Source organism: Melospiza melodia, chromosome 1 (assembly GCF_035770615.1).
Source record: "Melospiza melodia melodia isolate bMelMel2 chromosome 1, bMelMel2.pri, whole genome shotgun sequence".
Classification (NCBI taxonomy): domain Eukaryota; kingdom Metazoa; phylum Chordata; class Aves; order Passeriformes; family Passerellidae; genus Melospiza; species Melospiza melodia.
Window position 1 is genome coordinate 126,228,916 of NC_086194.1, and position 25,368 is coordinate 126,254,283.

The 25,368-nt window shown below is 39.5% G+C and overlaps 1 protein-coding gene across 2 annotated transcripts; it reads right to left on the reverse strand.

Annotated features, from left to right (window-relative positions):
- Positions 1 to 1,175: 1,175 nt before the first annotated feature.
- ABHD3 (abhydrolase domain containing 3, phospholipase) lies at positions 1,176 to 25,368 on the reverse strand. Of its 2 annotated transcripts, none has more exons than XM_063167352.1 (9): positions 25,152 to 25,366; positions 23,445 to 23,608; positions 20,609 to 20,791; positions 18,873 to 18,918; positions 15,945 to 16,057; positions 12,338 to 12,511; positions 11,646 to 11,694; positions 11,396 to 11,561; positions 1,176 to 3,258 (listed from the first exon to the last, which is right to left on the reverse strand). In XM_063167352.1, the coding sequence occupies exons 1-9, from the start codon at positions 25,296 to 25,298 to the stop codon at positions 3,080 to 3,082; spliced, it is 1,221 nt and encodes a 406-aa protein (XP_063023422.1). In that variant the 5' UTR covers positions 25,299 to 25,366; the 3' UTR covers positions 1,176 to 3,079. The 2 variants fall into 2 exon arrangements, with proteins under 2 accessions (XP_063023422.1, XP_063023432.1); XM_063167362.1 differs by lacking the exon at positions 1,176 to 3,258 and adding an exon at positions 9,282 to 9,652 and having other exon boundaries at positions 25,152 to 25,368.

The window sequence follows — 25,368 nt, forward strand, 5'->3', positions numbered from 1 at the left end:
TTTATTGGCATTTTTTTGAAGCCAGCTCTTGTGGAGTTGTAGACTGTCATCCACACCCCTTTCTGCTAGGTATTTTCAATGGTGCTGTTAAGTGTCTTGGTTTCTGAAAAGGGCATTAATTCTTCTGTTCGGTGTGAAATGTGTACCATGGATTTGTTTCTCTGTATTCAAAGAACCATATTTGCCTATTGGAAATTTTCAGTTTTTAAAGTTTTGGGTTTTTTTGGTTTTTTGGGTTGGTTTGTTTTTGTTTTTTTTTGTTTTGTTTTGTTTTGTTTGTTTGTTTGTTTGTTTTGTTGTTGTTTTTTTTTGGTTTTTTTTTTTTTTTTTGCCAAGAGTGCACACGATAAATTACACCTTTAAGTCTTGGTCTTTTATGATCTGGTGCTAAGACAGCTGAGGCCACAAATGGCTCTTGGGTGACTGAAAGCCTCACAGAGAAAAAGAACTGTACTATACATTGACTCCAAGGGATAAATGTTAAGAGGTGGATGTTCTGGAGCACGTATGTGATATGTCCTGTCTTAGGTGGGTGGAACCAGATAATCTCTAGAGGACCCCACCAGCTTCAACTCCAGCTACTTTGGAATTCTGAACTAGGAAAAAAGACTTTTTAAGAGGTAGGTGTCTGCAGCCTTCGTGGGCAGGAATTTCATTTTTGTTCTACTCCATCTTTTCAGTAAAAAGTACATTGAGAACTAACAACTTTCTCCCACCTTCAGCATTACCTATCTCTGTTGATGCCTGGATACTCAGATCACATGAAAAGCCAAATAAAGACCCTGTGAATTCACACTGTTTTGAATAGAGGGCACACTGTGGACTTTGGCTCACTTTATAAAAACTGTGTGTGAGGTACAAAGTTACTACACAGCAAAAATGTTTATGGCACTTGCTTCTAGCTTGTGTGTACCCTGTAAGAACTGAGGTGTCTGCATTTTTTGTTTCAGAAAATCGGGCTGGGAAAGCTTGAAGATACTCATATTAAAATTTGATTGTTACCACCTTGCACACTGTGCTTTTTCCCTAATGAGATACAAGGGCACTGTACATCAGGGGGTTGGGGGGAACACCAGCTTCACAGATTTTTGCTTGATGCAGCTTTAAAGATAACTGTCTCATGGAGATCTGTATAGGGATCAGGCCTAAATTAAGACAGTGCAGAGAGACAGAAATTCTGGCATTAATCATAATACTTTTATTTAAATGGTAAGGTGTGATTTAATGTAAGTGGTTTTATTTTTATTAATACTATATGCTGAAATTTGAACAGTACTGTACCTAAACAATTTTACAAATATAACACTAAATACACTGTTTATTGCTCTTTTTTTTTCATGAACATAAAACCTGGAAATGAATACAAGAATAAATAAGGCACCCTACTAATATGCTATTTTTCTGTATTGTAGTAGCATGCAAAAAATTTCATTTTGCTTTTGCAAGTCACGTTCCTCATTTTTCTTACTAGAGAAAAAATAAGAGTTCCTTATTTGGGGAAGTGCCTGTTTGAAAAGTCAAAACTTGAAATACTTTTTAATTTTCTTAATTCAACAGTCTACCTTACAAAACAGCTCTTGTATAGCATGTCCTAATTTCTTTTTCTAAAGACAAAAAGTATTTTTGTTCTTCCTTTGCTGTTACTAGGAAACATGCCTTGCAAGAGGAGTGTTCACGTACTGCTTGAGACAAAAGACCTGACTTGCTTTTTTTAGCTGCATTTTCTTCTTGTACTGACCCCGCTCAAAAGATAAAAATAAAAATGCAGAGGCATCTTTCCTGACTTCTTGTATGTGGCTAGGCCAAATCAGCGATCAGCAAAAGATGGCAGCTCCAGAGATGCTGCTTAAGGGCCTGTTCTAAATTTCAGTATGCCCTAAATTAGGGCTTCCCAGTAGTTTCCAAATCCATTCTGTCCAACTGTCCTTTCTGCACACCGGCTGTCACTCTGTCAGGGCTCAGGAGAACCGTGATGCCTTGGCCACCCTCACAACTTGTCAGCTGCTAGGGCAGAAGTTGGTTTGCAGTGGCTCCAGTGATTTGGCAACCTACTGCCAACATGGTGACAAATGACCAAATAAACAAACCAGAGGCACGACTATGACCCTCCATCCCAACTTTCTTTAAACAGTTTGTTCCATTCTTTTCAGAAATGATATTAGACAAAAGCTTTGAATTTGTTTTTCTTTTTTAATCTAAAGCAGATTATATAATAATTTCTTGATGCTCTAATATTTATTCTTTAAAACTGAAATGTTCTTGCAAGGTAATATAAACATAGCAGGTTCAATCACCAAGTTTACCAGTTATATGAAGTATGTGTTACTTACTTATGTGACAACACCCAGCTTTACATAAACTCTGAAATGCAAAATGTCTTTTAATTACATAAGTTATTACAGTACTGTTTTAAAGGAATCTTTTGGTTATATGTAAACACTATAAATTAGCTCTTTAAAAAATAACCATGTAAGACAAGTATGGCATTGACATAGTTTAAAAAACAATAAACAGTCCTAAATCTGAATATTCTCAGGGCAGAACAGCACAAGCAGGTATCAGTCTAATGCTGTGGAATAACATGCTGAAATTTCAACTTATTTGAAGAATCAGTACTTTTATTTGATCCCTCCTTTTGTTGTAGTATTTTAATATTTTCACCTTTAGTGCTCTAAGGAATGGGCCAAGTGGTACTATATGTGACAGGATAATATAAGCTCTTTTGAGTATTGCCATTCTAATAATAAAAGCCATCTAAATAAAGTCTCCTAAATACATACTGATTTAAATTAAAATCCTGAGGAATTATAATCTCTCTACTTGATAGTTTTGGTTAAGTGCAATTTGATGTATGCAGAACGCTGTTTCATTTAAGGTCATTCTTAGTAAGGCATATTAAAAATAAATATAAAAGTGACAACATAATATTTAATTTCTTGCTACAAAATCTTAGGCAAAAATATTTTTGCATGTAGTAATAGACTTTATCCATTTGCTGGCTTACAGGAGTTAAAATTTGTGCACTAAGCTTAACTGCCCTTGTCAGAATGTGCCACTGTGCTATTACAGTGGTCCAAAGCTACATGCTAAAGATTTTATTTCCATGCTCAAACACAGCTTGCACAAACTGCTTGAAGACTCTGTCCATGTAAGTGCACTTCCTTGGCCATATTCCTTCCAGAAAACCGATATGGCCTCCACATGAAGTCAGAACCAAAGCTACGTTTGCGTTTTGTTTGGCAGTTTCTACTGGTATAGCTAAAAGGGAGGAAAAAACATTTTAAGTCCTTTACCTTCTATGAAATGCCAGCCATTGAAAAACTTCTCTTAAACATTTCTCATATTATGTACGAATAAATAGGTACAATATTAATATACACTTAAATGTATTACCTAATATTCACTTAAATATCAGGGTTTAGAACCATAGCTGTATTAAAACCCATTTTTCTCTTCATCATTAACTCACCTTAACTGTGTGATTTTTTTTTTTCCCTGGCTGCTGTAAAAATTCCAGCTTCATCTGTCTTTCACTCACACTGATGGAACAGCACCCATGTTAATGCATACTTAGGATTTGCTATAAATAGTGTAAGTAAAAGGACAATCAGCCCTCTTAATTTTTAACTGTTATTGCAATATTCAACTTTAGAAAAGCTGATGAACTGGGACCTCAATTGCAATTGTGTGAGACTCCACAGAACCTTTAATGTCAGGGTAAGATTTAGTCTGTAGGATATCCTATCAGCTAATATAAAAGATTACATTATATCTGATCTGCCATATGTTTACACCTGCATGTTTAGAGCACACCATGCAAACACACTGGGGGATGGTTCTTGCCCTGAGGAGCCCATAATCTAAGACACAAGGTAAACAGAGAAAGAAGAAGGGGCAAACAACGGTACAAGGACACAGAAAGCTGATCCATGCCACCCAGGAGATTAGTGGCTCTCTACTGAATAGTGACTGCTAGAAATTATTTTAGAATGTAGATTATTAGACTGGATAGTAGAAGGATTTTTCTTTTGCTGGGTTAGTTTTCCTGATCTGATTAGCACCCTAATCTAGCTCCCCATATTAATGCCAACATCTGAATAGAGGCAGCCACAGTCAGCCTTCAGTGAGGTGGCAATGGCCTACAATTAGCCTAAAGTCATCAGTGAATGACATCTGAGATATGCACTGATCTGGAAATGTGTAGGAGGGAGGCTTCAGTGCCTCCTATTTTGACTCTGCATAGATGTGTGGCTTAATCAATTTCACCACCTGGGCAGTTCCCTTTCTGAAGGAAAATAGAGGTCACTTAGCACAGACTGACACCAGAGGAAGCATATGACTTTACAAAGGATACTCGGTGTGATGGGATCACCCTGGTATCATTTGAACTGGCTAACACAGCAGTGCAGCTTTACATGAAGACTGCAAACACCACTGATCTATAAAAATTAAGTTATTTAAGCAAATTCCTCTGGAGTTTTAGGTATGCTAAGTAGACATCTGAAGGAGCAGAAATCTCAGCACATTTCAGTAAAGAATGCATTTCAAATTTCCAGTTTTCAAGTAAGAAACTTTATGAAACAGAAAAAAATAAAAATCGTACAGATTTTTGGTTATTCAAGATTGACAGAAAAAGCGACAGCAAAACAAAAAAACTGTGTCCAAAGAAGGGAATAGTAACAGTTTCACTGTGTTGTCTAAAAAAGGTTATGACAAGAAAATAATTCTGTTTTTAAGTCATATACTGCTCAACTAAAAATGCCTTGTCACTACAACACTAAGCAGCAAGTTGTTCACAAGATTTATATTACTTCTTCATTTACTTTAAAGTATTTTTGAATCAGATTCAATTTTGGCCATGTTCAGTTGTTCTCATCCCTTTCTGACTGCACTTCCTTCAGAGACACCTTCCACTCATTCCTGTTTCTAGGAGTCTGTTCCTTTACCCCTTTATACATTTGCTGTCACAAAGGTCATTATCCTTCAATAGTCTCTATCTCTGCATATTACTGCCTTCTTCATAGATGTGCTCCTTACTTTCATTTGGGTGCTGGCAAACTCATAGCTGTGTCCTTGAGATGCCAGTTTGCCTTCATTTTCAGCAACTGGAGTAGGAGCAGAGTAACCCTTTGCTTAGCCAAAAAAGGACCCCCAGCCAGAGTAAGTCACAGGAGAACTTGAGTGCAATGACTGTGGCGAACAGCTGTGCAACTTAAAATAGATCAGGGCAGAAGCACTGGACCTGTGGAGCCGGGGAGCAGCCTGTGCCTCAGAGGTCCCTACCAGCAGTGCCTGGAACGACACGCTCTGTTCCACTTCAGGGCCCCAGCACGGATGCAAAACCAACTGCCTGCACAGCTGGGTTAGTGTCTGTTGTGAAGGTGTGTTACAAACTCCTTGCCTATAACATAAGGTACCTGACCATACCCTGGGGGAGCACAAACTGAGCTCCAGAGAGCAATGGGAGCTCTCTTGCCATGTATGTGAGGTTCTTTGCTACTCAGTGCTATCCATTTCTTCCACTCTTTCCCTCCTTTAAAAATTGCAGGCATCTAAGTAGTTTGTAGATTCCAGCATTTACTAAGTGATTTTGATTCCTTACTAGGAGAAAGAAACTGTGCTTCTTACTGCTTCTACAAGAAATCCTTGGCTTTTCTTTTGTTCAGTTGGAAAACTGAAAATACTGTATTCAGGATCTGGCCCTTTTAAAGCAATACTGCGGCCGGACTAAAAAGTCAGTGATGTAAAAGCCTAGACTGGGGAATAGCACATGCTGAGAACATGAGATGAAGAAAACAATGTGTTATTTCTTGCAATCCAACACATGCATCATTTTCAGACTCAGCACGTGCTTGTCTGGAGTTTTGCCTGAGTTAATCTGCTCAGCAATCTCTGATCTGCCTCTTTTGGATTCTGTGGAGGAACACATTGCCATGTACAAAGAGAGTGGCTGCAATTCACATCACCTTCTGCTGACTGCATAGAAATTTCCCCACTTATCTGTACCAAGCCATCTGCTGTTCTTCACTCCAGTAGTCTGTGGTCCATGTTAAACAGAATCCCAAGAGAGAATTGGGGATCAGACACAAACCCCATGCCTGCTTCAGGCAATGAATCACACTTCCCACACCCATTCTGCAGCTGTCTGCCTGGACACTGAGGGGACTAATAAACAGGCTTCTGTGCAAGGGTATGAGAAGGACTATGTGAGGAGAGACAGATTGACCTCCAAGTATCAGAGATAGGCATGAGAACCACATCAGTAGTAAGAGATTCAGGATCAGCTGCTAACTGGCATGAACATACCTCTTCACTCACTAAACAGGCAAAAACATGAGCGTCATTCAGTTTGGCAGACTAGTCGCAATATGTAGGGAGAATGTCCCTTCCTGATAAGAAACTGCTTTGCTGAGGGATAAAAAGGAGATCATAATAAATGTCTTCTCTACTGTGCCAGCCCAGCTGGGGAAGCCTTACAGGCCACCAATCTCCCCATGACCTCTGCATGTCTGTCATTCAGAGGTTGCCAGTGTAATCATAGCTCCCAAATCAGTTTGCTGGTGGTCATTCATTCTCAAACTGGTTGGCAATACTGTAGTGGGTGCCACGTGCTGCCTGCCTCCACACAGCTACAGTGGCTCTTTCCTGGAAGCCTACCAGTCCTGCGCTAGGATGCTGGTTATTTTCCATGCCTGGAAAGGTGCAAGCCACATGCAGGTCTTTAGAAATGTCATCTTCCCCATCCTGAAATTCCTTCTATTTATCTATGTTACTCCTCCCCAGCAGAGTTTCTTGCTCTGGAGGTTCTCAGAAGAGAATTGAGTTGCTCCTCAGTGCCAAAATGCAAATGATGCTTGGCAGTGCCATGGTACTTTTCTCAAGGCTGTTCCTAGGGACTGGTAGCCATCCAGTAAATAAAACCACAATGCAACAGAGTAAATTTTGCAATGTAAAAGGGAGATGAATGGAGCACTGGATGTATGCGTTCTAGGAGATAGGATTGCATGCCAAAAGATACCACTGTTCATTTTTCTCCACACATAACCTTGTACTTGAGTTTCTTTTGGCCAAAATCTGTACTGCTGTTTGATCCAGCAAGCACAGACCTGATTTGTGATCACAGAACAACAATGTGAATACTTATATGCAGAATTACTTCATTCAAAACCAATTTGTTGTACATTCTTTGCCAAACAGAAGTTACTATTTTCTTAAAGAACAAAAGAAAAAACACATAAGTCACTGCTGTCAGACATTCCATTTTTTGTTTGATTTCTCTCTGCTCCTTAAACTTTTAACTGAATTATTATCTGTCTTGGTCATTTGGTCTCTTCTGACAACTGCATTCAACTGTGCTCTTTTACATAACAGATGTACACTAACACCTAAAACAATTCAAGTGTGAATTCAGGGGGACACAAAAGCTTCAGAGAGTTCAATAAAATATATATAACTGAGCTCAGACATGCACTTATTTGTCACAGTGGATCAGGAGGGAGCTGGCATGGTACCTAGCTCCAAGGGCAGGCTTCCAGCTCGGGCACAATGCTCATCGGCAGCAATTAGCTAAGCCTTAGTACAGTGAAATTCAAGTCAGATGCCTAATACACTGCTTAAAAAGTCTCTTCAGAGAAAAATGCCACTTCAGATGAAAAGTTAAATGTGACAGTGATAATGAATGCTATCACACCATCTTCCTGATTTATTTTTCACATTTACAAAATACAAGGGCTTGACTTGGCTTTATTACATATTTCCTGAAGCAGTGGTTTGTTTAAATGTTATGGTGAGAGAAGTGCCATGCAATGAAGAAAGCATTTGTTTTCATTAGTCAGTATTATGCAATATGAGAATTGCATTCCAGAATTAAACTACAGATACATCAGCTGCCAAGCTCTGTGAACTTTAAACAGCAACATTAAGGAAGGACTGCAAATTGATTGCTTCTTCATAATACTGGATTGAGGTGAAATGGCACATTTTCACAATATATTTAAAAATAACTGCTGGGAAGTACAAAGTGTACCAAAAAGCACATGAGAAGAAATGATCAGGTAGTAACAAGCAACTGAGGCAGCATCTGCACTTAAGGGAAGTGTCTCTTTAGGTCCACAATATGTAGTGACAAAGCAGACTTCGGTTAGTATCCCTCAAACTCTGTTACTATAAGATAGATGTGCCTGGCTTTATGGAAACTATTTAAATACAAAAGAATTCTGGCACAGCTTTCTCCCTGGTGAGTTTTCTAGGCCAGTTTCCCAGCTCTTGGAAATTACAGCTATCTACAAGAGAACTGGAAGGTAGCTTAAAAGCTGGTATTACTGGGAGAAATGAGGCGTGAAATAACCAGTCCCCAAAGTTAACAAAAGGCTGGGGTTTGGATGAGTATGAATTTTGTGGCTTTGAATCCATGATACAGTTGTGAGTGGAAACTGCCTTTGGTTGCCACAGGCTTCTGTGTGTCCACACATAGAAGTTTTTAAGTTAGAAAAAAAATGCCATTTGCCAGAATAAAGTCACCTCCAAGAGTAACACCAGCCCTTAATGTTTGCTAACTTAAGACAGCTCACAGAAGATGTCAAGATCAACAAACTCCATTAACTAATGGTAGCAGACATAAATCCCAGGCTGCTAATTGGGGTGCTCTGTGTCTCCTGCCAGCACAACGATTCCTACTGAGGGTACACAGCACAAACGAAAAGGGAGCCAAGGATAGACAGAAATAACAGAGTCATGCTATTAGCAGGAAATCAGCATCATCCTGGTGGCCCTTTCTGAGGTAAACCTGTCTCCACAAGTACAAGGGTTTACAGCTAACAGCATTAACTGTCTGGACAAGGAATAAATGGATGCCTAACCACCCAAATATCTTCATGGAGAAAGACTGGTTACTGTCAGAGTTTTAAGAGAAGATGGACAGTCAGTACAATAGACTCTTATCAGTTCTTGTTTCAGAAGTACTGGTGTTCTACCTCACCCCCCTCTACATGTCAAGACTTCTAAGGCATCCTCACAATAGTTTAGATACCTAATTTTACACAAACAGCCATACCACTGTTCACCACGACTTGTTAGTTTAACAAAAGAGCTTCAAGGATTGAGAGATTTACTACAGCTGTACTCTAAGGGGACTCAATCTTTGAGAACTCAAACTACACATCACAGAACTGCTGAGGCTGTAAAAGACCTCTTGAGATCATCTAGTCTAACCTCCTGCTCAAGCAGGGGGTTACCAACAGCAGCTTTTCTAGGGCTGTGTCCCATAAGGTTGTGAGTATCTCAATAGATGGAGACCACACCAACTATGCCAGCATTTGACCACTCTTACAGTAAAATAGTGTTTTCTGGTGTTCAGATTGAATGTCATAGGGCCAGATCAATAGCTGGCTCTTGAGAGCTGGAGATAGAAGGGGGCTGGAGTACCTGCACTATTTTTTATCTAGGCAACAAATGTCTCAGTCCCAGTCATAATGGGCTGGGAAAGATTAACAAATTTTTTCAGGAATTGAGGCACACTGACTGGTTTACTGCTGCTGTCACTATGCCAACTAGGTAAACCCTGCCACAGTTATTACTTAACTTTAGGCAGAAACCACAAACTCACCTAATGCTAAACAAAGTGGTGAAGCCATTGTTCCCTCTCTCAGATACTCTGTGAAAGAAACAAGGCACAGCAGATGAACTCCCTGCAGTGCTATGGGGAAAGTCATGTCCAGAGTCCTAAGACCTATTAAAATTATCTTCAGAATCACTAGCCAGATTTTATATTTGGACATAGATTTTAGGGTCACAGCCCATCCATTCTCATTTTCAGGCCATTATAAGCTTATGAGAGAACAAGCAACTGTCTGATTTCAAGGAAAAAAAATCCCACAGAGAAAATAAATACAAAGGGACTAACTCTGTTTCAGAAAGCCTTTGAACTGCTATTTTTTAAAGTTACATACAGTATTCCACTTTAATACTGCTACGTTTACCCAGACCTTATTTTTTTTTAAGCCTCTGTTTTGGCCAATGTAAAGGATAGGTAGTTTGGCTAATCTAGAGTCACCATTTTTTCCCCTCATACTAGGTGTCTGTCACCTCTTTACACTGTTCATGCAAAGCATGGATGCTTTTTGTTCTAGAGAAGAAAAAATCAGACTTTTTCTAGTGCAATCTACTGGAGCAGCCCTTTTTATGTCTCTAACATTTGTCTCTAACTGGTCTTCAAACTAGAAATAGTAACGTGTGCATGTTTTTGCATGTATTGTACATCTGCACACAGACAAACAGTACACACAAAGAGTCTCTTCCAGTTCTTTAATTTCTGCTTGTTGTTCTGATCTGTTTGCCTGCTCACTTTGGTTCCATGACTCATTCTGCAACAATCTCACTCCACTTGTGGTGGCAGAAGAAAACTTCCCTGAAATAAATCAGCTGTATAAATTACATTTTAAAGGTGTCAGGTGCTCATTGCTGAAGACTGTTGCCTCAAACAGCTGTTCATTTTAGTGGTTTTCTCCTACATTAGCTTTTGTTCTCCTTCTCTTCTCAGAAGCTATAACCAATACACAGACCACAGGAACAAGCATATATTTTCAGAATAGTTAGCAACAGGGTTTTGATTTTCAGAGGAAAAGAAAAATGTTCATAATGACCACATGTTTGGCATGAAACAGAAAGAAAATAGAAAATGGAGTTTTCAGCCTGTTGCTTAGCTGATATTGATGGTTCTTATTCATTTCAACCTACCTCCATCTAGGAGCTCACCTTGTGTGCATCTTTTTCCTTACCCTAGATTTTGGCCTACAAGATTAGATGTAACTAATCTAATTTAGTTGGTTTTTTTTTTTTTTTTACTTTTAATTTACAGGCACGGGAGGCAACTCTGAGATCAACAGATGACGATTTCATATCATCTCAAACATAAGAAACTCCCACACATTCTTTGTAGGGAACTCAAAGAATGGCAATTAAAAAAACCCACTTGTTTACAGTTTGGATTCTGAATGTCTACATCCAGACAGAATGACATCAGAATCCAAGTTCCTTTTTTATGGGTTCTCCTCCTACTTGGTAACAGAAACAGGCGCTTCTGAGAGGGCACTACATCTGGTATCTTTCTTACAGTGAGAAAACTCACATCCTAAATGTGCCTCTTTCTTTCTTTTGACTGTAAAACTCCACTAATGACTAATGAGGCCATCCCATATACTTCTGCACTAATCAAGTCTCTCCATCATCATCTGTTTTATATGTGCAAGACTGAGCCCTCCATGGAAGTTTTGATCCTACGTGCAAGGAACATTTAAATACACTTCTACACATAGGTCCGAGTTTATTCTCAAACCTATGTGCTTTGTCTTAATGACTGCATATACAGATAAATATATTTTAAAAAGCCTAAACTTACCATGACCTGGTGAGAAAACATCATCCACAGAGTTTAGACATAACACTGGAATTCCTACTGACTTCAGCTTGCGACATGGGCTAGCATCTTCATAGTAATCATCAATTGAACGGTAGCCAAACATGACTGAAGTGAACTGCTTATCAAATTCTCTAATAGTTCTAGCCTGAAGTACAGAATTCAAATAGGGAACTATGTCAGCATTTGGAAAACAGCATCCAGCTCAAGCAGAAGTAACAATTTCACATACCTTCATCACAAGATCCATATCAAATAATTTCTCCAACATTTGTCGATGCCTAAAAAGAAGAATGTAAAAATTTGAGGGCTTGTATTTTTGTTATATAAACAAACATAGAAGTTCTCTGCTTTGCAGATACATTTATAGAAGTAACTGTGTAACTTGCTTGTTTTTAATTTTCTATCATATGAATAATGTGGAATCCAAGACCAGAATAATTGTTCATCCATATGTAGGTACATCCAGCAACATAGTAAAAATCTGCATAAGCCATGAGAAAGATGCCAAAGATAAGAGAACTTAATATTTGGGAATACAAAATACACCCTGGTTTTATAAAGCCAATGATGAACTAGGTCTTTCTGTGCTTTTGCAGCCAATACCAACTTAAAAAATTATTATATATGCAAATCTACTCAAAGTGAATATGTACAAGTCTAAAAATTTTAAAAATCCATTTACTTCATCTATAGACACAGAAGTAAATTGGGCTTGTTGTGAGTCCCTTGAGCAGCATATAAATTTAGTCACATTGATGACAAACTTTCTTGGAAAGATCTTCCAATTTCAAAACTTACCAAATAATGCACAAAGAACAACTAGAGGTCTTACAGCATTAATTTTGCCAATTTTTTTATACCTCCTTTCCATCTCATCTTAAAATCCTTCCACCTTGCTAAATAGTTCAGAAGGCAACTCACCTGCTGATAGAGGATTGTAGACAAGTGGTCAAGTAATAGTTGAAAAGAAGCCAGTTTAATGGCTTCTCCAGAGATTCTATAGATTCAAAAACATTCCAACCCGCAGAGAAAATTGCAGCTGCCATTAAAGGAGTGTCTCTGCCAGTTTTTCCCAGGTAATTTAAAAGAAGCATGCTACAAATGAAAAACAGAAACATACATACTATCAAACTGTTTGCTTCAATTTAGAGTAAATGTAACAGCCATGTTTTTGTCTGTTTTTCTATAGTTTCTTGTATGAGTCCTACAGTTGTGCCTAGTACACCCAGAAGGCAGTCACCTAATCAACATATGACTCATGAAGTTTACTTTCTCCACTATCAGAGAGGAACAGGGTAGGGTGTGAGTAGGAGTGCATTTAGAAATAGAAATGTAGTTACTAGTCTTACTTAAATCACTAAAGGGAGGGAAAAGTCAAATGATTCTTACTCATGGAACAAGTATTCCCAAGTGTTAGTAAGTTTTATCATCTTACAAGCTCTTGGTCTCCCTGATGTGATAAACCTGATCTGTGTGCCTGACAAACGCAAGCTGGCCCTGGCACACCTGCCTCACTATGAAGAAGTCTTCTGAGATTAAGGTAGTGCCATTCCCCCACCTCACACATAAGAAAGAACATAGCTCTTCTTTAACACAAAATATATGAAGTCTTGGATAATGAAAAAAACTAGATAAACAAAATTATGACCCAAATAAATGGCTCAGGTCTTGTCTTTCTGACCAGTTGCAACTTACGGTCTCTACTGCTAATGTTCACTTGAGTTGAAAAGGGGGGAGTTGACAAGTATCTACCCTTCAAATGTAGAAAAAATAAAACAGCACGAAGAGAGTAAAACAAAAATACTGGAGGAAAAGCTCTAAGTCTTACTTTATTGCCCGAGACCATAAAGTTTCCAACAAGCATTTTAATTCCAGATCTTCAACACAAACAACTGCAGTTGATTAGTAACATTAAGATATCTCCCTGGATTGCCACCCTCTGTACCTTGGCTCTACTGTACTTCCGGAGACAGCAACCTTTACAAAAGACATTATGAACCAGTCTTCCATCACAGAGACTTTATCCCTCTGCACTACCTCCCATGTCATAGGATGGCAGTCCAGTAAACCAACCAAAAAAGTTGCAGTAGCAGAAGCAGCACTTCCCTAACAGAATTCACAGAGAATATGTGGTAGAGAGAAGGCATAGGAATCTTTATGTTACAAAATGAACTCCTTTTCCACAATAATACCTACAGAAGATAGTAGAACAGGTGGTCTTTCATTTACATTTATATATGTCTGTGAAGTGAGCATCTATTTTAATTCTTAACTGGGGCAAATCTGTCTAATATAGATTATCTGACTATTCAGAAAATTCTGAAAAGCAATAGATGATAAAAAATTCCTGTAAGCTTAAGACAAGTGGATGATTTTTGCAGTATGTCCCTGTTGAGATCCTTGCTCCTGCTTAATTTTAAATATGCAATGCTCCAATTAATTTTGAAGCAAGGAAACAGTTCTCATGTAAATGATTATAGACTATTCCAGTGTTCTGTACAATTAAGCATTTGCTTTCTGGTTTTGGTTCAGGATTTTAAAAACATATTGGAGGGGGGAGATGGAACACCTTGCCTAAAATTGCCCAGTGATGCTGGTTACATATAAACCAGGTACACAACACAGATTCCCTGTGCCATTGTAACAGACTTTGCCAGTATTTTGGATAAGCCAAGGACAGAAATGACACTAAGGGCTGATGTGGCCTTTTGTACCAGTCTCAGAACTGCCAGCTTCTACCACACTTTCAGTCCTTCATAATTGCCAGGCACAGGGAATTGTGGCTATCCCAGCATCAACTGCCACAGCAAGGCACAAGCAGACCAGATTTCTGGAGAGTGTTGAGGACAATATTTTTATATATAATCAAGGATCTAAATAGGAAAAATATTCTTTGGATCGGCTATTCATATGAAAGGAAGAACTGGTCAGGTAGAGAACAGTCTTGGCCACTGAGATTATTTGATAGTGGATTTTTAAGATGAGAAGTAAGTGGGTAAAGTAAGCAGCAGAATTATAATACTGGAGAGAGTTGGCTTTCATTTACCCAGGGATCTGGTTGGCAAGATCTTGCATTAGATGGCCCTGATGAGCAAAGGGAACTTTAAGGATAACCAAACATAAAGCAGAAGTGTGATACATTCTGATATGCAGGAAGTTGAGCAAGAGTAGCAGAAGACCACATGGAGGAAAAAAACCCTTCTGACCAATTTCAGGGAGGAAGTATCCTTAAGGTGGAAGACAGGTCATCTACCTGGGAAAGCAGTCATTGCCCAAGCATGCAGGGATGCAGTTAGGAAAAATGAAGTTCAGCTGGAGCTGGAACAAGCAAGGGATGTGGAAGACAAGGGAAAGGTTTCTGCAGCAAGAACAGCTTCTGTAAGTCTTTGGGTGCAAAAGATGACTCAGAACAAACAATATATCCAGAACAAACAACATTGTCTTCTTTCCCCTCATCTGTGAAGCCAGTCATCTCCTCATAGAATGCAATCAGATCACCTGGCCATGTTTTGTCCTTGATGAAAACAGTCACCATTATTCCCCATATGCCTGGAAATGGCTCCCAGAGGATCCTCCTAAAGAACTGAACTTAGGCTGACTAGCCTTTTTCCCTCCTGGAACTACTGTTCAACAGAACAGGGAACCTAGTGACTAAAGATTTACAAAAAAGCAAAAAATACCAGTCTTGAACAAATATGTATTTATCTCAAAGCTCCTACAAGTCATTGATAGATTAATGTCAATATATAGTAATCTATATTAATATCAATGTATGTGGGCTGTATCTGCCCATCCTCCACAAAATTTATCAGAGAAAAGGGAAGCCTCAGGAAGTTACCACTGTGTCTGCAGTACTCTTAAGGAAAAGTCTCCTCTGCTATGATTTTTGTTAAAGAAGCTGCTGGAATATTTCTGCTTTATTCTAGCACTGTTTTTTTTTCCTAAGAAACTGTGCTATCATTGTTTTCACTGTGCTTTCTGGAGAGAAGCCAGGACAAGCAAGTCTTAACACCACATGCTCTACCAATCCATATCAGTTTGAACAACAATACTGCTTCTTGCTTCTGAGCCAGACAGAGCAGATATCCACACCTCTTCCAGCCTAACCTACCCACACACTGCAGAATACAGAGTGAAGAAAAATCTTATTGCCAGAGGTTGCTATGAAACGTGGTGTATTAGCTCAAGATCCTATTTTATATCCCTCTGTTCTGAAGACAGCCTCCCTAGTTTCCAAAGACTGTATTGCCTGTTTAGCTGTCAATCTGCCTGTCATTGTTTCCTGTCTTTCTCCACCCCTCTCCCCCCAGATTTTAAATGTTTGCCAATTTCAGCCTTCCCTAACACAGAGGCAAAGCCTCAATGATACAAAGTTTCTAAAAGTCTTCTGCATACTAACTGTTGGAGAGAAACCCAACTTGCTTGCAGGTCAGTAAGCAATGCAAGTATTCCAGAGTAATAATTTACAATCAGGCTACACCAGTCTTATGATCACAGTTAAGCTGAGGCTTGTGTTACACAACCTTACCCTCCCATAGAAACACCTGCTGCCATAAGTGGAGCTGAGGGGTGCAAGCTGTGCACGTGATGAATAACAGTCTCTAAGTCCTCTGTGTTAGCTGCACAGTAAGTCCTTGGTGTCTGTAAGGAGTCAAGAGGGAAAAAAATGCCATCATAAGCTTTTGTATTATCCTTTAAGGACAAAGCAAACTGAACAGTGGATCATTATATAAGAAGATAAATTTAGCATTTATTGTGAAGCTTCACTATATAGCAAATAGAAATCCAGAACGTTTCACAAGGAGGTGAAGGAAGGAGTTATACTTGTTATCATTACAAAGTAAAAGCAGTGACAGGTATCTTCAGCATCTGCAACCTCCAGGTCATTAGACAAAATCTGAAGAGAGAACAATGTGCTAAACTAGACAGAACTAGATCAGAACTAGATAGACACTGATATTTTTAAAATACCCCATGGAAATAGAAACATTATAAAGGCTGTAGTATACAGAAAAGGAAATTATATTCACCCACATTCAAATGCAAAAAAGAGCATTAGATTTCAAGTTCTGCCAGCCAGCATCTGAAAACTAACCCATATTTAGATTTTATGTACAACACAACCAAATAAACGGGTCAATAAATTCTCCAGTGTGGTTTACTTAATTTAGCAAATTATTCAATTAACTAAAGCAATGAAACATATATTATCTGTTCTTTATCCATCACTAGTGTCTCTTTAAATCCTGAACTGAGACTTGGAATGACTTCTGCTGGCATCAGGTCTGGTAACCCTTTGGGTAAGATTTGGTTAACCACTTCCCTGCTATTGAAGGAGAAGCACAACTTTTGAGCCTCTCCTGCACAGATACCAGGAACAGTCCAGCCTGAGGGACTATCTGGAGCAGTTTGAGGGAGACAAGTCCATTTAGGCACCATAAGAATCAGTGACATGAGTTTTTTTTCTAATGGTGTTGTCCAGACCTCATCTACAGAGAAATAAAGTTTTTAACTTTAGAGCTGCTCGGAACATGTTAGTGACCTGGACTTAACCATAGGTACTGGCTGAACTGCCAAAATTCAGTGACACATTAACACTAAATATAAAAATACATAACTATGAGTGAATGGAACTTTTCTGTTGCCTGAAGGAACAATGGATTTCAAGGGTATTTTTTTAAATTGCTTTCAGTTATTTAAACTGCCTAGCTATTTGTGGGTGATTTTAACAACACTAAACTAATTACTTAGAACACCTTTAACAAGAATATTGAAATGTTGACGTCAAAGATGAGGAAATGGAAAGAAAAGCTAAATCTAGATAATTAAAACTAAACACATTTTTAATTTCCATTTATGTTGCATTTCCATTTCCCATCCACATTAATCACTCTTCACTGTTTAACATCCTATTCATTATAAACAGTGTGAATGTGTTTTATTTTAATTAAATTGTCAACCTTACAAGGAAAAATAAATTATTTTTGGTAAGTAGCATCTAATATATTTTAAGTGAAAGTGTATTTGATTAAAATTTATAACACTAAAGATATAGCATCCGTTTTAAATTTAAGTAATTCCAGACAGTTTAATGTTTAGCTATTTACACTTTGTATGAAGATATTTTAAAATACCATCTTAGCTCACAGTGGCTGTGGTCAATATGATATTTGATTATTCCAGAGCAATAATTCACAATAGCTTTCAAGAATCAATGAGTACAGTATTCTTTAAGTAACTATTATTTGTTGCAAATTTGAATCTATCTTTAAAGTGACTAGAAAAAGAACTGCTTACATAACTAACTTCTACTGTGGTGCTTAATTATGCTTCAGACTCATTAAGTAGGGATTTTATACTAAAGTGTTGAAACCTCTTTGCAGAAAATGTGATAATTTTAGCTGGTTTGCTGCACCACAAGAACCTATAAAGCTTAAAGATGTAAATCCGATTACAGTAAAATACACACAATGTATCCAAACAAGGGATCTTTTCTCTAAATGTTTCAGAAATTCATCAATAAGGACTTTGTGTGTCACAAAACTGCTTTGTAGATCCATCTCCAAAAGTATGCAGAAAACTACTCTTAACATGGCAATATTTGCATTGAAATGCTTTATCTGATTATGGAAAAACATTCTGAGCTTTTTAAAGTTTGAAACCAGGGGATTAAAAAAATGCTAAACAATACTGAGTATTATGCACATTCATTCCAGCTGCAGAATTGTCAACAGAACGCATATGAAAAAACAAAGCTTATTCAGCAATATTTCATCATGCCTTGTCCCTAGCTGCAAAAAACGTTTAGCTTCAAGATTTTTTCATCTGAGGAATGGCCAGTTATTTCTAAGCCAACATGATGTTTCTGTCCCCAAAAAAAATGTCCTCTGTAGCTGAGTTTGTGTCATGATTGCTGAGAAAAATACAAGAACGCATTTAACTTTCAGGCTACTTCTATCCATGTAAAGCTGGTTATTAATTTACTAACATGTAGTATGGATCAATTTTAATGGCACATCTTTTTAACCATATCAAAAATATAGTTTAAACTGGGAAAGAAATTACAGCGGATTATATCTGGATATGTATGTTAAATCAAGGGGAGAAAATTGCAATGATTGAGCAGAGTTGTGCACATTTTAGATACTGCACTATTTTTGGAAAGGAAATGTAAGGATTGTTCATTTTAGTGTTACAGATATTATTAATTGAATAATTTCCTAAAATTAAATGTTCAAAAAAAACTGTGTGTTGACCAGTTGACCCTCTAGGGTTTCAAAACAAAAAATTAATATTGACACATGATTGATCTACCAGATGGCTGAATTATCTTCTCTGCATTTTCAACCCATGCTCTGAGTTTCTCTCATTTAAATCCAACTGTACAAATAGGCACAAATGATTTCATAATTACCACTTATAAGTGAGAGATGTTTATCTTAGAAGGCATCCTTACCAAAAGCTCCTCGCCAGCAATTCCCCGATTGTTAAAAACCACGCATCTGAAAATTGAGACAGTAAATTCAGTTGTGCACATTGTTAATTTCACCAGAAGAGATAACTTAAGCACACAAAAAAATGAAAACGCATAAAGGAAAATGAGCCACATCTATGAATAAGTTCAGCACATAAATATTTACAGACCTACAGATCCTAGAGAGGCTGACCTGTGTGGAACAAGCTTTATACCAAAATGGAGTTCACTGAGGTCAGTGGGACTACCAGAGCTCTGTGATTTGTCCAGGTCAGATTGCAGGGTGAGAACCCCAAGGCTTAGCTGAAGGTGGTACAGACATGTCCTGCCTGCACTCTGCAAAGAGCTCTGACAGTGCAGGGCCCAGCCTAAAGCTGTGCTCTGAAAAAAGAATGTCAGAGATCCGTGTGTAGACATCCCCCAAAGCTACATAATTCTACTAAATTGGAAGAAATGAGCCAAGTCAAAATGATAATGACAGCTGGATCTGTTGCAGGTTCTTGGGAATGTTTTTTTTTTTAAATCTGGTACAACAGAAGTTTCTGGTCTCTCTCTCTTGGTGGGAGTCTCTCAATCTTCTAGCAGTATTACCATGATTTAAGAATCCATACTTTCTCAATAAATATTACTTTTCTATTGCTCTTCTACCATCTCACTGAAATAATTTTATTAAATAATATAAATACTTAGATAGGTTAAAGGCATGAAAGAATATTTATTTTTATGTTTTCATCAAATGTTGCTATTTAAAAACAAAATTAGAGCATTCTCTTGAAATCTGACATAAAGCTCCACTTTATAATATTCTACCTTCTTCCCTTAGGGGATGACATGCATATAAAACTTCCAGTTTAAAAATTAATAGTAACAAGTTGCTGGTTTCAGGGTTTTCCTCTGATATTTTTTACTGCTAAGTTTTAAGGTGATTTAAAAAGTACTTTGAACTATTAAATAGTTTCATAATTTAGTAAAGTAGTTATCTAAATAGAGAAGAGATAGCCAAACATGTAGATAAAAGCTAATATATACATATTCGAAGAACTTACTGGAGTCAGCACCAGAAGCCAATCTGCAAAGACAAAATCTAATATTCCAAATACAGATCCTGGAACAATGACAACTTATTTTAATGTGCAGCAGCAGCATTATGGTTACATAAAGGAGTCTACTTATTGACTAATCCACTTATTTTACCCAAATCTGACCAGAAGCCTTAAGAATGAAACTAAATTACACAGTGACAATGAAGAGGTGACAGACCCCCTCAAAAGCCATCAGTAACAGTAGGCTAGCTCTCCTTTCTGCACCCAGGAATTTGAGGCTGCTGAATCAAGCAATTTTGGCATTCAGAAGCTGACCTCCTCCAAGGCCTACTGCCAGCAACCCATCCCCACAAGTCTTCTTGGAGCTGAATACAAACCCTTTCTCTAGAAAGTGTAAAGGTTACCACCTAATATGATATAATAACTATAGAAGCAGCAGCAAAGCCCTGTGCAGACTTAGCTGGCATTCACTGCAATCTCTGGGGCACATCTGTAGATACTAATGTACTGCCTGTTATATAATTCCACTATGATTATTATTACTAACAACACTTTCTTACATAAACTACTGTATTCAGATCTCATTTGCCTTAGGATAGCATCTGATACATATACATACTGATACTGGATCCTACCAGAGGCAGCAAAATGAGCAGCAATGAAAAACAACAGTACCTATATCCCAGTGTTTCGCTTTGATGGATCATATGAAGAATGTAGGATTCCTTGCTTGTTCCTGTCAGGCCAGGCAATAACAGGACAGTGGGTCTTGTGCTGGCATCGGGATAGTATGAGCTGTCATTATTATCAAACCAATCCAACGAAATCTGTCCTCCATCTGCTGTTTTAATGAGCTCACTGAAAGGTACATTTTAAGACAACACTGATCAGATTGAAAAATACATACATGCTATTAAGAGTACTTGCAGTTTACAGATTAAGAGGTATGAATTCTGCATTTTTCATTATGTTGTAATACGCAAAGTGCCACCTGACTAGGCATGTCTGGAGTCAGAAAGAGTTACACCTACAGCTGACAAGAGTTAGAACAGTCAATTTGCAGGGTAATTCCTGTTCAGTAAATGAAGTCAGTAAATGAAGACATGGCCTTTCATAAATTGCTGCTGATGTACTGGAAGCTTGTAACTAATGGATTTTTGGCACTGCCTTGAGTTTTATACAGACATTTTTGTGTACTGCAGATTTCCTTTGAATCATCTAAGAATCTTTTGATAGCACACTGGGTAATGTTGTAAGCATTTACCACAATTTTTTTCCCTGTTCATCCAAAGAAGTAGAACGTATAATGGATGGTTATGTTTTAAACATGCAGAACACAGACACACAGTACGGCATCTTTCACCCCGTATCACTACAAACTGTGCTAGAATGCACTCTTACTGCATATATCTTAACAATGCAACAAATACTGTAATATCTCTGGAACATATGCATGCATTAAACAATGACTAAAAAGTTCAGTTGTTTTTTTTTTTTTTTTTGAAACATACAAATCTTCCCACTTCCTGGAAATTTGAACAGATAAAGTGCTACTTTACTTTCATAATTTATAAAAGCAGTTATCCAAATAGAGAAGAGATAGCCAAACATGTAGATAAAATATAATATATTCATATTTGAACGGTTCGAGGGAGTTGGTGTGGAAAGTGCTGAAATATAAGCCTACCTGGCATTTGATTTTTCTTTTGAAATTCTTGGTAGTGACTACTGCAGATTTCAAAGGTGACCAGCCTTGTCGGAATCATTAGCTCAGCTTTGCCCTTTTTCAGTAATGGGAAGTAGATGCACTGCTAGTACTGCCAACACAATCTAAAATGGTGCAAAATAAGCACTGCTCCATGGAACTATGTTTCTTTTCTCAAAACCCTTGAAATAAAAGTGTACAAGAAGGACTAGAAGAAGTAGACATGGCCATACCACTGAAATGTTTCCTAGTTACTAAAACTAAGGGAAGCTGCTAAATGCTAAATCTATTCTACCGTGCAAGCAGAGCTGAAACAACTTGTGTTGCATCCAGGTTCCGGTGCATAAAAGTCCCTCTCCTTAGGTCTTGTGCCAAATGCCTCATTTGCCAGACTAAGTCTCATTTCTGTGTGAAAGAGATCAGCTGAGGACAAAAAATAAATATAAGGGATTTTTCCCCTCTTAGAATGAGGGAAATGTTGCCTCTTTAGGCATGCCTCTCAGGCATGAAAGAACACAACACAAAAACTCCACAGGTAAAAGTTACTCTGGAAATCCCAGAAGTTCTGTATATTCAAAACAAGGCTGAATGTGGCCGTGCTACGGTTAAGGTAGAATGTATTGGTTTTATGGACAGATACAGTGACTGCATGACCTTTGCAGAATTATGGCATTCGAACACCAGAATGTTTGATAAGCCAAGTAACTGTGCTGCCATTCAGAGGGCCTCTACAGACTGCAGAAATGAGTTGACAGGAATTTCACAAAGTTCAGTGAGGGGAAGTGCAAAGTCCTGGGCCTGGGAAGGAACAACCCCATGTACCAGGAGAGGCTGCCCATCTGGAAAACAGCTTGGCAGAAAAGGACCTGAGGGTGCTCCTGGTGGACACCATGTTGAACACGAGCCAGTAATGTGCCTTTGCAGTAAAGATGGCCAAATGTCTGGAGGCTGTGGAGGCTTAGGAGGAACTATAGCCAGCAGATTGAGGGATATGATCCTGCCCCACTGTGGAGCACTGGTGAGGCCACATCTGGAGTACTGAGTCCAGCTCTGTCCAAGGCAGACATGAACATACTGGAGATAATCCAGCAAAGGACCACAAAGATGATGAACAAACTGGAGCCTATCTCCTACGAGGAAAGGCTGGGACAACTGGGACTGCTCAGCATGAAGAAAAGGCTCAAGGGGAACTTAGAAATGTGTTTACGTACCTGAAGGGAGGGTGCAAAGAGGGTGGAGCCAGGCTCCTTTCAGTGTTGCCCACTGACAGAACAAGAGGCAATGGGCCCAACCTGAAGCATGGGAGGTGCCCTCTGAATATCAGGAAATAAATTTTCAATGTGAGAGTGTGCCACCGAGCACTGGCACAATTTGCCCAGGGGTATCATGTAGTCACCATCCTTCTGGAAATCCAAAAGCTATTTTGACATGATTTGGGGCAACTGGCTCTGGGTGACCCTGCTAAGGCAGGGCAGCTGGAATAGCTGACCTCCAGAGGTCTTTTAACACCTCATCCACTGTGTAAACCTGTGCACACATAACCACATCAGTTCCTATATTGTCACCCATATTTCAGTGCTACAAAACTCTGAACTAAAATAGGCCCATTTGGGAACACTGACCTTTCAAACCTACTTCATATTGAATCCACGATAAAGGTAGTTCCAAGTCTATGACAAAGTTGTAAAGGTGGGCATAAAGCAAAAAAAAACCAGGCACGAACTTGAGCAAAGACAGTGGGTGTGACACAGAGTAAGAGAACAGCTGGATATCAAATCAATCACTTTCCAGAATGGAGGCACTTACTTCCTGTACTGTACTTGGGGTCTAGATGTGATAAAGGGGCGCAGGAGTGTCTGCACCCGACCTTCCCAGCACCAAATCGTGGGATAGTAAGTTTCTGTCACAACAGGGCAATATTCCTCGAGAAAGCGGCAGAAACGGTCATTGCTTGCCACCAGCTGGGGTTTCTAGGAAAAGAGACTACAGTCAGACATGGACATTCTTCTAAAACAAATTAAAAAACAAAGAAATAAAGCTTATTTAAATCCTCTCTCAGTGAACTAATTTATTTCATATAATCATTTGCAATGCTCTTACCTTTAATGGTACAGAGAGAAGTAAATGAAAACCAAACAAAATGCCAAAATGCCCAAGCAAAAAGTGAAACCCATTAAGCATAATGGATTCCTTACCCATTTCTAATAACATACTGATCTATCTCTAATTTTACCAGCATTGTATCTTCACTGACATATTAAAATCATGCTGTTTCTTAGTAAACAAGAAAGGTTTTACCAAGTCTGTTTTCTTGGACTACACAAAAATGACATTTAATTCATGCATGCACTTTGACCGCAATACCTTTTTTAACCTGGTAGGATGCTTCTCCTCCCATCTCATTCTACAGTACACAAGTGCATCGGTTCCTCCTCTCTAATAATGCTCTGCATGTAGACAATTTGCTTACAGTTTCCATTTGTTTACCAATTAACAAGGAAAAGTCCCTCTATTCCAAACAGCTCAGGTTTTACCAACTATATTTCTTATACCTCTCTGTCACAATGACTGCTCAACATACAAGCATTAATAGGACAATAACACTTGCTTTGAGAAAAACCATTCCACATAAACAGCTGTAATGGCACATCCTCCCTTCGTTTTTCTCCTCTCACCAAAATCAAGTACTCTCTTCTCTATGAAGAGGAAGGCTATGTTCCCAGCGGTTCTCTGAAGGACTGTGGCAACACTCAGGGCCTCGACGGTCAAAACCCTTTTGATATGCGTATTTTCAATTGATTACGCATTCAACGAGGCGCTCTCACCAGGGGGCCACTTCAGATCTCGTCAGGCTCACTGTATCCAAGTAATTTGCGATTGCCTAATTCATCTGTAAAACTACTGCTGATGAGGAGATGCCCAAGAGTGCTCCAGCCCCCAGAACGCTGCCATGGTGCCCCCAGAGGTACTTAGGATGGTACCGACGGGGACACAAGGGCAGCAAAACTACTTGATCGCTTGCCCTGTTAGTGAACCAAGTAGGTCGGGTTTGTGTTGTGCAGGGCAGTCTCCTAACCTCCCTTTCCAAAGCATGGCACCCGGCCAAGCTCTCCAACTGGTACAAATGCATTTTGGGGACTGCCGAGACCGGAGCCCCTTCCCCTGCCAGACGGAGCAGGACCAGGGGAGCCCTCCCTCACCGCAGGCCGGCGGCCTCCGGGGGTCACCGGCGGCCCCTGCGGAAGACGCAGCCCCGGCGGCCGGGGAGGCTGCGCTGCCGGGCCCGTGTGGGCTTCGAGCGGGGTTTCGGCCGGTCGGGACCCCGGGCCGGCATCTCCAGGGGACGGACGAGGATTTGAGGAGGACAGTGCGGCCGCAGAGCCCTGCCCTCCCCCCCAGCCGTTTCAGGTGCGATCCCCTCGCCTGCGGGCGGTGGGTCGCGGTGACCTTCGAGGCTGTCCCCATCGGCGGGACACCTGCGGAGCCCGCCCGCCCCGCCGCCCTCCCGCTCACCTTGGCGATGCTGTTGAGGTAGTAGCAGGCGTAGGCGACACCGAAACCCAGTACCAGGGACAAGCCCACGCCGGAGCCGAAGAAGCCCACGCGGACCTGGCTCTCCAGGTAGAGGGAGAGCTCCCTGGTCAGCACCTGCCAGTCCATCGCACACGGGGACGGCACGGCAGGACACCACACCCCGGCTGCCGCGGGCGAGCCCACCCCGGCGCCGAGG